This window comes from Stigmatopora nigra, chromosome 14 (assembly GCF_051989575.1).
Source record: "Stigmatopora nigra isolate UIUO_SnigA chromosome 14, RoL_Snig_1.1, whole genome shotgun sequence".
Taxonomy (NCBI): domain Eukaryota; kingdom Metazoa; phylum Chordata; class Actinopteri; order Syngnathiformes; family Syngnathidae; genus Stigmatopora; species Stigmatopora nigra.
Window position 1 is genome coordinate 10,918,299 of NC_135521.1, and position 12,311 is coordinate 10,930,609.

General features: G+C 38.7%; 4 protein-coding genes across 5 annotated transcripts in view; 1 reads left to right on the plus strand and 3 right to left on the minus strand.

Moving 5' to 3' along the window:
* The window catches only part of dnajc4 (DnaJ (Hsp40) homolog, subfamily C, member 4), a 42,506-nt gene that overhangs the window by 3,939 nt on the left and 26,256 nt on the right, over positions 1-12,311 (plus strand). The window contains exon 10 of one of the 2 annotated variants that reach the window (XM_077732342.1): positions 1,797-2,541. The exons of the other annotated variant lie outside the window; for it this stretch is intronic. The gene's annotated coding sequence lies outside the window, so the exon portion shown is untranslated. Of the gene's footprint in view, positions 1-1,796; positions 2,542-12,311 lie in introns of those variants that run through there. 2 annotated transcript variants of the gene reach the window in all.
* LOC144207784 (protein Wnt-8-like) lies at positions 1,474-3,822 on the minus strand. The gene is made up of 7 exons (XM_077733421.1): positions 3,812-3,822; positions 3,554-3,730; positions 3,425-3,458; positions 3,218-3,347; positions 3,021-3,146; positions 2,536-2,678; positions 1,474-2,180 (listed from the first exon to the last, which is right to left on the minus strand). Exons 1-7 carry the CDS (start codon positions 3,820-3,822, stop codon positions 1,623-1,625), a joined length of 1,179 nt encoding a protein of 392 aa, XP_077589547.1. The 3' UTR covers positions 1,474-1,622.
* Positions 3,621-7,168, minus strand: LOC144207097 (protein Wnt-8a-like). Its single transcript, XM_077732337.1, has 5 exons — positions 5,561-7,168; positions 5,344-5,482; positions 4,970-5,095; positions 4,725-4,867; positions 3,621-4,630 (listed from the first exon to the last, which is right to left on the minus strand). The coding sequence occupies exons 1-5, from the start codon at positions 5,744-5,746 to the stop codon at positions 4,064-4,066; spliced, it is 1,161 nt and encodes a 386-aa protein (XP_077588463.1). The 5' UTR covers positions 5,747-7,168; the 3' UTR covers positions 3,621-4,063.
* On the minus strand, positions 7,654-9,339 carry tmsb2 (thymosin beta 2). Its single transcript, XM_077732853.1, has 3 exons — positions 9,212-9,339; positions 8,247-8,351; positions 7,654-8,116 (listed from the first exon to the last, which is right to left on the minus strand). The coding sequence occupies exons 2-3, from the start codon at positions 8,344-8,346 to the stop codon at positions 8,079-8,081; spliced, it is 138 nt and encodes a 45-aa protein (XP_077588979.1). The 5' UTR covers positions 8,347-8,351; positions 9,212-9,339; the 3' UTR covers positions 7,654-8,078.

Below are 12,311 nucleotides of genomic sequence, written 5' to 3' on the forward strand. Positions count from 1 at the left end.
TACCCTAATCATCAGACTTTCTGACACAAAGTTTATGAAATTGAATGGCTAACCACTCCACATGAAGAAAATCAGGAGAGGGTTATTATTAAACAATTAGGTTACAGTGTAGATGACATTATTTATTAAATAATATTACATTTAAGTAGTTATCCATTCTAGTGTGAGATTAGCCTAAAGCTAAGACGTGTTTCCCGCCACAGCGAGACTTGTGTCTTCGTATCTCGCACCTGGGTGATAGAGGTGGGCAGCAAAGGAGGGGGAATGATCAATCACGGTGTGATCCACCCCCAAGACCCTCAGGTCTGTCTGGGTGAATACATGAGTGCTCCTGGGGGGGCCTTTGTGTAGGTCTTTCCTCCCCTTTACTGTTTTACTCCACTGTTCTGATATTGAAACGTACTCCTGGTGAAAGACAGGATCTTGGCACGGTAGAGTCAACATGCTGTATGATAATAGACTAAGCACTTTAATTAGGAAATGTCTAAGAAAAAGTAAGCGATGCTGACTTAACCTTTTCAAGTGTATTATCACTCAATTGTATTGGAAAAAAGAAAGTGAGGAACAAAGTGTTTAGGTCAGAAGTTCTCCTTTTAGGGCCAATATGGAAGTAATCATGTATAGCCAGTAAAAATAAGAGATAAGAGGTGTGGATTGGTGGGACCACCAGTGGGGTAAAGCCTTCATTAGTACACAGCAGGACAGCATGGGAAATAGAGGACGTCACTGGTAGCATATGGGAATCATTCTGCCTCCAAAAGTCTAATTTTTGAGGGTACATTTTCTTTTTCTTAACATTACTTGAACGTGAAGCCTACTTTTTCTGTTTTATTAATTGTGAGGGTGCAGTTGGGTTTTCTCCTTTCCTAGCCCAAATAGATCCCCCCCGCCTCTATGATAGACCCCCTGATGAAGGGAATAGCCTTTCCATCTTTTATTTAACTAAAACAGTGGCAGATTTATGACATATCCTGCTGAGTGGAAGATTTTCAGTCAACACAGTGGGTAAAAAATGAAAAAAAAAATATGGCCGTGACTCTTTACAGACATAAAAAACAGTCTTTAGAAACAAAGCCATTCATTTTTAATAATGGAAGTGGGAAGACAAGCATCACTTGGACAAAAGCTGATAAACATTTCCCTCCTGTCGTTCAACTTCAATGTGCAATGTGACAAATAGACTGAGTTTGACATTCTCTCAGTTTATTAAGACAAATGTCTATGTTGGTGGAAATACTTCACTAATTTGTCTTTCAAAGCGCGGATATCAATTCAATCCACATCGGCATCAAAGTCCTGTTGGATCAACACCTTTTTATAGGTGTCATCTCCACCATGTTACCCATGTAATCCTCTATTTAGTGTATTGACACCTTTCTCATTCTAATGTCCACAACTTCCCTTACATCTTGTCATAAAATACCCTTATTCCTAACTATATAACATACTTTATTAATTTACCATGAAGAAACAACATGTTCTGAATCAGAAAGCACAGTTAGTTTATTTTAATGGCACAGGTTAATATCAATAAACACAAGACAGGCATCATAAAAGTGCAAACATTAATGTAAATTCCCCTTTTTAAAATTTTATTTAGAAGATTATGGGAAAACTATTTTTTATCTTGGTCCACGATATCTACGTCTTAGGGCTTGACCTTCAGCCACTTCCCTCCTGGCACAGATGTGTTTCACCTTGACTTGTGAACAGTCGTCACAGTTTACCTTGCAGCACCATTGGAACTTACAATTGCAACTGGTCACCACCTCTTTTTGCCTCTCCTCCACCCTCAGGCCGCACTCATGGCAGAGTCTTCGGCAACTCCTCCTCTCCCACTGTGTCAGTCCCTCGCCATGCTGCACGCACTCCCGGCCTTCTGTGCCATATAAACCCAGACTGATGTTTTTCCTGCAGTAGTCAGGCGAATCCTCCAGGTAGATGAGTTCAGTTTGGGCAAGTCGGCCAAAAGCATCCACAAGGCCTCCCCGGCTCTCTGCGCTGTTACCTGCCCTTTTACGCTTCTTATCGATGTCCAATTTTCGGGCTTGATTGTACTTGGCCCTTAAATAATCACCAATTTCTCTGAAATCCGCCAATTGAGACCAACATGTTTGGACTGTGCAACTTTCAGACATGCCATGACATCTGCAGATGCGCTTCATGGTTGCTTTCACGGCCTGTAGGAACATTTTGCAATTGTTTTTACTCCCCTGCCAAGTATACTGTGTCATACCTTTTAATATTCCAAGAGAAAGATTAGAATATAAGGAGATTGGTGTGCAAATTAGATATTGAAATACTTTTTTTTTTTTTTTTTTTGAGATCTTTGCAATACAAAGGATGCTGCAGCTCAAAATTGGTTGGGAAACACTATGCACTTTAACTACTGTACATTCAAAACAATAAATGTACTGTTAATGTAACCCCCCAATTTGATTTAATTATGCAGAAGGATTGTTTTACAGTGCTAGATGAGCAATCTAGTGTACCTCCTTATCCAACTATCCATCATGTGAAAGTACATTTACTTACAAGACGCCCAACTTCATTATTGTGCAGGTTGACAGCAGCTCTAGAGTCCTGACCAGTCTCCTGTGCGTCCACATACTGTTTGGAAATCCTCTCTCCGAATTCCACATTATCACTGCAGCCACCCCACAACCAGCCTTTACCACCTAAGATAAAAAAACAGCTGTGTAGTCCATTTTTGTAAAGACAAATACAATAATTGTACAGCTAGACAGAAACATGCAAAAATCTGCCCAAACATTTCACTCCATTGGAATTTTGAGGGTCCAATCAGCCTACCAAGCATGTTTTTGGAATGTGGGAGGAAACCGGAGTACCCGGAGGAAACCCACACAGGCCAGAACATGCAAACTCCACATTGGTGACCTGGATTTGAACCCAGGACCCCACAGCTGTGAGGCCGACGCACCAACCACTCGGTCCACCGGTCCACCCCCATTAGAATTAAAAACAAATTCAATTTGTTTCATTTTGGAATCAAAGCTTACCAATTTTGCCATTTTTGGAGACATCACAGCCACAGTTGTCAAGGTCTCCCATACTACAGTTCCTGGTCAGGATGTACATGACTCCTGCAGCACTGATGGCATGGACAAATGAGGTCTCTCTGGTGGCTGTAGACACATCATATGGTTTGTTTTCATGTGAATACATGTGCCATCCATATAGTGTGTATTTTACCAACCATGTCTCAGTCCTTTGAGCTGAATGGCGCTTTCTGGGCAGTTCCATCTGTCCCATTTGAACTGGTGTTTGCACTCGTCTATGCCAATTTGCGTGCCAACCTGAACGCTCCTGGCGTAGGTAAGATAACCCTGGAGAAAAATCAAAGACAGTCATTTATTTTTGCCCTAAATTATACTAAAACAGCCATGTTGCAACTGTCATTTACCTTGGATCCCGTCATCAAAAAGTTACCAGCAATCCTGTGTAGAAAATAATATTAAATCTAAAGCGACACTTGAAAATGAATGAATGAGTCCATTACCTTAAGAAGATACAGTAAAAGGGCTTTGCTTACCAAGCATGTCCTGGAAAAAATGCACACAGGAAAGACAGTAGAAGCCTCAGAAGTTGTGCCATTTTGCTTGATTGTCGACCAGCAAACTCATTATGAGGCAGTGGTGGAGAGTTAAAGCTTTTTATTTCAAGGAGGGACAAACGCAACCCCGTGCCGTATCCCCCAAGTGGGCAAAAGCTGATTGGATAACGGATTTAGGAAACGCCTATATGCGCATTTCAAAGGATGGTATTAATGTGATTGAGTTTGTTTTCCTACCAAATCTGCATGCCGACACTACTACTACTACTACTACTATTCGCATTACAAATCAGAGATATTCCTTTTATATAATACAAAAATATATATGTTTAATGATGTTTATTTTATAGATATCACACTTTGGAGTAGAGCTAACACCTGTTGTGCATGAACATTTGGTGAATATATTGCTATTTGATTTTAGAAAAAATGTTACATAATGAAGTGCAGTTTTAAAGCATGCAAAATTAGGCTGCAAATGCGTTAAAATCAATGTACACGTGCACGATGCTTTCGTTGTGATTTGTTGTGCGTTTTTTTGCCACTACGTCTGCGCGCACAGTAATATTTCGTTACCACATTTGTGCATTTGTCACATTGAACCGTGCAGCACCAGTGGAACTTGCAATTGCAGCTGCTGACAACTTCAATGTGTTTTTCCACTACTCGAAGGCCGCATTCGTAGCAGAGCCTGCGGCAGCTCCTCCTCTCCCATCGCGACATGCTCTTGTCCCCTTTCAGACACTCCCGTCCCTCAGTGCCCTTGTAGCCAAGGCTCTGGTTCTGAATGCAGTAGTCCGGCGAGTCCTCGAAGTAAATCAGCTCCGTCCGGGGTATGTTGCGGAAAGCGTGCGTAATGGGGGCTCGGTTGTCTGCGCTGTTGCCGGCTCGGATTGACCTCTTGTCCACTTCTAGTTTCCGGGCTTGGGAATGTTTTCTTTTCAGATAGGTGCCCACTTCTCGGAAATCGGCCAGCTGCATCCAACATGTTTGGATGCTGCAGCTTCCGGATACACCGTGGCATTTGCAAGCTCTCCTCATGGTGGCTTTAATTGCCTTGAAACAAGGGGGAGGAAAAAGTGAGGAAATTTGATTGAAAATATAGATTGGGATATTTTTGTAGTATTTTTTGAAAATATTATATTCTTACTAGCCGCCCAGCCTCGTTATTATGCAGGTTAACAGCAGCACGAGCGTCATGTCCATCTTCCAACGCATCCACAAATTGTTTGGAGATCTTTTCTCCGAATGCTACATTATCACTACAGCCTCCCCAAATCCATCCTTTCCCACCTGGAGATTAAACATAATAGTTATTATTTAACGTTATTAAGAAAAAAAGTTCTTTGTGAAATTGACTGGGTGATTAATCATAAAAAGACGCAATACGTATACCTGTTTGCCCAATTCTGGAGTCGTCACACCCGCATTTTTCAAAGTCTCCCATACTGCAGTTTTTAGTAAGAGTGTACATCACTCCTGCAGCACTGATGGCATGGACAAAAGATGTCTCTTTTGTAGCTAAAAATAATAATAATAACAATAAAAAAATCACTTATACATCACTATATTGTCCCTCATATGCGCCATTATAACAAAACGTGCATAAATACAATAAAATCTGACTAAATGAGTAAAAAAATAAAATAAATACAGCATTTTTAGGCAACAATAGTTATGTTTTTTAAATAATATTACACTAATGACTGTTTAGAAATAATTTAATGTATTTTATTGGATTTTGCTTTCCATAAATCATCATTTCTTACCAATACGATGTCCATTATGCGTGGACAATGGCAGAGGATTGTGTGGACAGTTCCATCTGTCCCAAGCAAACTGGTGTTTGCACTCGTGTATCCCACTTTGTGCACCCACTTGCACGCTACTGGCATAAGTAAGAAAAGCCTGCAGGGTGGTGGCAACATTATTCCATATGCAAGAACATTATTCATTTCCTAGTAAATTTAGACTCCTACTGCGCACCTTTGGTCCAGTCATGAGGAAATTATTCACCGTCCTGCAAAAAATTAAAAAAAACATGTAATCCAAAATTCGGGCAAACTCAATATTTAAATGTAATCCATGCAAAAGGACTAACCAAGTGGATGAAAAATTTAAAATACAACTCGTGTAAAGGACCATTACAGTAAACTGTATTTTATAGCCCATAATGCAGAGTTGCAGGTAAAATAATCCCAAATCGACTCCTAGATGTGAGTAGCAAATAAGAAAAGCGCACTACTGAAATGCTGATGATATATATATGGTGCTTGCCCTTTGATTGACAGATTTGTCAAACAGCTAACGTTCCACTGTGAAAAAAAGAACGAACCGACCTGGAGACAAATAGGAGCCGTCCTCGCATACGTGCACTTCAAAGACAGAGAAAGAGAAAGAGGGTAACACTTCTATAGCCCCTAATTCATTCACCTGCATAGCACAGACCCTCGGACCCTATTCCCACCAAGTGACAACATGTAATGCATTTATAATCCCAGATTCTAACTGCATCCTCCCCCAAATAATGCATCATATTCCATATATTTTGTGCACAATTTGATTGGTAATTTATTTAGAAAAATGCATGACATCGTTTGCCAAAGTATGGATATCTTTTTTTTGTATTTTTCTTATTTTTTAATGCTTGGGAAATGGCACCAGTGTCCCACAGGGCACACGGTGACGACAAAGCCATAAAAGTTTGCGGGAGTTGAGCCTATATAGTCATGCAAATACTACTTCACACATCGCCGACATTGGCATCGTGGTGATAATAGGATAATAGATGTTTCCTTCAGAAACAAACTGGTGTGAAAGCAGTCTGGAATTTACAAGGATATAAATCCATTGACGCGTTGATTTGGGTAAGAAGTCTGCATCAGTGACTTTATGCAGTATTTTTTAGGGATCTAAAATGATACTCGATTTGGTATTGTTGGTTGTTAAATCACTTGTATATGCAGGATTATCGTGCTGATTTTTGCTTATGTCATCACAGCCCTCATCAACATTAATTCCGTCAATTTCAGTCATTCTTCATCATCATTTAGGCAACTCGTGAGGATTAAGTGATGCACATTACAAATATCACCATGTTTGCGAAATCGCCCAAATAAACCACTCAAAATCCTCTAGAATCACAAATTCACTCAGTATTTAGAACAATAGACGGTCAAATGAGCGAGAATTTTAACAAACGAGGTGAGGATAATCCCTATAATTAGACATGGTTCGCCATCGTGTAATATGATGGAAACCTTTATGTATAGCCAATCTGAATAATCCCTCCTAATTCGAATCCACCCTTCATGCGCCTAGTCTTTAAAAAGGGTTGGTGCTCTTTACAATTTTTAATGGGGTGTTAACGTGTAAACAGAGCTCTAAATACATGGGCGTGTTGATGGGTGTCATCGAAACTATGACAGCCAAATCACGTGGGAAAATGTATATAATAATAATAACAACTTCTTTAAAAAATACTATATATACTATATACATATTATTATAGATACACTATCTTTAAATATATGTATTATATATACATGTATTTATATATACATTATATATAAATATATGTATTGTGTATACATATTTATCATACTTTTAACATACATATACACTACTCATAGTATTATTGGTATACCTGTGTGTATTATTATATACAATAGTGGTATGTGTTTGGATCCAAACAGATATAATTTTAGTCATTATTTGTGTAGTTTATTTTTGATTATTTTTAATTTCGAAAATAGCCACCGGATGGTGCAGTGGTTCTTTCGCCTGAATTCAATTGCAGTGTGGGACCAATTTAATTAGTGGCTCTGTGATTGTGAGTGCAAATGATTGATTTTTATCTTTGTGTGGCCCATGGTTGACTGGTGACCAGTCTAGGGTGTAGTCCCCCTTTCGCTCAGTCAGCTGGGATCGGCTCCAGCACCCCAAACATGCCCACAAATGAGTGGTATAAAGCCCTGCACCTTTGGGCCCGTTTCCTTGCACTGGCCTTTGAAATCCACCCATGCAGTTGTGTCACGGTGCAAAATTTCATTTAGAGGCGACCCCAAAAATGAGCATCATTAGGTTCCACATCTTGATATTTATTTGAAAATGAAAAGTAAAAAATACTTAAGAAAACATCATCGATGGTTTGGCTTAAATGGCTTTCCTTTTTTTTTTAAAGGAAACCATCCTATTCAGCATTCCATAGTGTGGTTGCCTGCCTCCTTCCTGGTGTTACATCACAACACCGCTCCCCAGTTTGGGAATATCGGCGAGCTGTTAGCTACACACTAACAGAATGAGTCAGGCAACCAATCTAATCATTTTTTTCTGAAATGGGAGAGAGACCCCCCCAACTCCATGTGAGAATAAAACCCCATGGGAGCTTAAAATCACCCTTTGTCAAACAACAACAACAGTAGGATAGCAGAATAGTGTGATGATTAAAAGAAAGTGCATTTTGCTGTGGCATCCCATCTTCTTTTCTTCATGTGCTTCTTAGTCAAGGTGTGGCATCCCCTTTCCTCTCTTGTTCAATAGCTGTAAAAAGGACAGAGAAAAAGACTACGTGATTAGACAGTTCATTCAGTTCATCAGTTTTGCCTGCAGTGGATAGAAAGTATGTGTGATTTTTGTTCCCCCTAATAGAATAATTGTTGGGGAGACTCACTCTCTTTGGTGGGTAGAGGATTTTTTTCTTTTGTCTCAGTCTTCTTCAGCTTTGTCTTGTCAAAACGGGAAATCTCAGTCATATCCGGCTTGTCAGACATTTTGACTGCAAAGACAAATTCATATTTTAAAAAGCATTGCATTTTCATTTTTGTATAAAAGTCTCCTTCAACTATCAAAATTAGGTTTAATCTTGATATATACTAAACAAGAATATTGTTTTTTGAAGGCTGTCACAAGAATAGTCAAATTGACATGTACTCTTAAGAAAGATTTCCACCTGTCATGATTGCATGATAAGGGAGTGGCTTTGTGCAGCCAACGCATATCCACATGTTAGCCTGCGTAGAAGCTGCTTCCGTCATGATGCTAATCTTTCCCAAGTCCTTCAAAATCTAGTTTTTCCTCATCATTTTCTGTTTATTCAGTTTTTAATCCCAAAAGGAAAGACTAAAGTCTTTGTTCTGTCCTTCTGCATCCACCCTGCAGCCCTGTGTTGCTGGACTGCAGTCATTTCCCTGACCTAGCCTCTGGTGATACAACATGTTCAAAGGCCCAGTCACGTTTCTTTTAACCCACTACCCTGTAAAATTACTCACTACGTCTTTAATGCATCTCCACAGTTTAAAAAGGGGGTTTAATAACAATATAATGAGATATTTCAATCTTTAGTGTCAAAATTAACTGTATTATGACACTAATAATACCTACTCCTCTGCCAAACCCTGACTAGAGCACATTTCCTAGTTCAATTAACTAATTACTTAAATACTAATCCCCATTGTTACTTCATCATGATGCCCACAGCCATTCTCTTGCACATCATCTGTCTGATATCATCCGGCTTACTCCGGTACTCCAGCCACACCCATGCACTCCTTTGTCTGACTCCCAGTGACAAGCAGTTAAAAAGATTCACACTGGCACACAAGCATGTGACATATGCTGGAAAATGAATGTTCTTACCGATGTTCCACACGAATGGCGGGCCAAATCCACAGGCAGAAAGTAAGGAGGAGTATGGTTGCAGAGTGGGAGGCAGGAGCTTGAGTGTATCTGCTGGTGTGTGCACGCTTGCCTGTATCTAGGGTGTGGGTATAAAAGGGAGGGAGGGGGCAAATTACAGAGAAGGGAGAGGGAGAGAGAGAGAGAGAGAATGACTAAGAGCTTAGTCAGTCTTCCTCTTTGTCATCAATATTTATAGGATGCTTAGATATAGAGATGCTGCATCGTCTAATGATGTTAAGGCCATATATGTATGCGCTAATGCAATACATTTTGGGCAAATAGTTTTTTACAATCGCTATTTCTGGTGTGTACAGTTTGTTTTATTGCAGAAATAATGTGAATTGAACAGAGGATTGTCCAAAAATACTGTACAAGCAAATTTATTAGAATTGTTTTTAAATGATCTACTGATAGTACTCCCCACTAATAATTTAAGAGTCCATTTAGATTAAAATAGTTATTTATTGAGATGAATATTTTAGGAAGGGTATCTTTTGACATTTAGGGCAATGAACAATGTATTTTTTTTAATGATGCAATCATAAAATCAATCATTCTCAGTATTACTGACATTGATAGTATAATATTGTTGAACCTGATCATGGAGGCTTATTTAGGAGACTCCTTGGTTTAATGTCGAATCATGTCCTGACGTATTGATATCATCGTACGTTAATAGAACCATGATTTTTAAAGCCTTGTATGTTTCTTCAGCTGACCTCATAGAATGTGGAGCTTTCTCTTTTAATCTTGCTGGGGGTCGATTACTTCCTCTAGCTGGCAGTTAGTGAGGGCACCTGCTGTGAATAGCAGTCTCATCTTACAATACTATAGGAGTGATGATGAGTCAACATGACACTCAGCTTCTGAGGCAGTCCAGCATGTGCACTGCTATTCTGGCACCCATTGCCCCTTGGAATTTTCTCTATAAAAGTCTGCCTTGCCACCTCCTGGTCAAAGTGTGAAACTGACTATAGTCATTCACTTATAAATGGAACATCACCCCCAATTCAGATGTGAACCCATCTGTCTGATCCAGTTTAGTTTGTCCAACTGGTACAATGCATGATGCATGTATCATGTAACTAGTTCATCATAGGAAATATGTACTTATTGTTGACTAAATTTATTTGAATTTACATTTAGTGATATGAATAATTTAGTATCTCTTTTTCACACCTATAATGCATGCATATTTCGGAATTTTGGAAGAATCCAGAGAAACTACAAACAAAAAAAACACTGTAATTATGAAAGGCCAATCAAACTTCATACAAAGGCTTAAATTTAGATTTAAAGGCCGAATATAGATTCAAAAATCTAATGATCCGTGCAGCCCGATATTAGATTTCACAGCATTTCATACATAATCACAAATAACAATGTGATAAAAATAAAATAGAGCCAGTAGACAGCTAATGTAAAGCCAAATGCATGTTAGGACCTTGTCTATCCCATTTCACCCCCAATGTCAGTCTGGATAGACTGTAACTCACTCACAACCTCAATTAGAACAATTGGTGTAGAAAATCAAAGGATAATTTGTTTTGATGACATTCAACACATTCAAAATGTAGTTCTGTTAGTTTCAAATCATAGAATATTGGCAAAATCCATGACCTTCTGAATGGATCTAACCTTTGTATTGACCTTTATATTTGAAATGCTAACATATTTGATATTTCCTGACAGATAAAGGTCAAAAAATGACCTGGCTTGTTGGTTTGACAGTTGTGAGCATCAAGTCTGTCTTGAATCTGTCGTTTTAAAATGTCAAGATGACTGTTGCTTAGAAGTTTGCATAAATTGCCACAAGATGGCAGCATCATTCCTTTTTTAGTATATAGTATTCAAAACTCATCCAGTTCTCAAATGTAGACCAACTCTACTGAAATACCTATATTTCGCAGGGATTCTCAACCTCTATTGGCAATATAATATATTAATATTAACATTATAATGATTTAGTCTCAATTCAATTACATTTTATCAAGCACAACGGTGTTGGAGCATTGTTTTTAATAGTATGAATCTCAATTTAGGCCTATTATTGTCAATTTTGGATGTTGACCCCCTTTTTTCTATTCTGGCAACCTCCGACTTTTCATAATTTTCATGTTATTTTCAATTAAGACTTTAAATTTTCCATATTGTAAGTGAAATTGATATTTGATTAGAAAATAGCTATTGGTCTTCAATGGGCTACCACAGTTCACAGCCAAAGTCACCTTGAATCAGCTCCTGCTCACCATAATGAGGCCAAGAACAAAAAATTAAAAATAGAGTCCAAATGAAGCCAATAAAATGCCAATATCATTAAAATAAAGTTTCAAAACCCCTCATTTTATATTCTATATATTAAGTATTTGATATATTTTATATATGAAGTAGATGTATAATTTATAGCAGTGGTAACATGACTAATTACACATGCATCCAATGCAGTCCACAACAGTTCAGCGCTTACACAAATCAGAGATGTCTTTGCACAGGTAAACATGAACAGAAGGCATCTCAGGGCAGCTGGCAGGCTGTGCAGGATGAGTTAGGGTAGTACTGCCTAAGTGTGAACAGATAAGAGCTCTGTCTCGCCTCATGAACTCTTGGACTAATGATGGTACGTTTGATTCGTGGCCTGTGTTCCATCAGCTGGGCCTTCCCAACAGAGTGTCTTGGTGTGGAGTTATCTCACCTAGCCAGCTGGAGCACCATGGCAGAGATAGAAAGTGATGAGGGGCGACATTGAACAGGGAGGGACAAGAGCTGAGGGATGCTATGGACAAAACACATTTGTATTACAACTTATCAGTTTACAGAGTCACCACACTTTATTGCTCATACTTGCTGATGTGGAAAACATTGTTCTGCAAATGTAATGGCTTAAATATCCTCTACACTTTTATTTTTGAACATGTGAATTGAGGACATTCCACAAAGTTTCTAATGCTATTTTTTACGATATAATATTGTTTTGATCATGGTAATAATAACGTATACTTAACTTAAAATTGTCACATTCTATTGGGCTTTTGTGAGGAGGTGTGGTCATGTTTTCCCC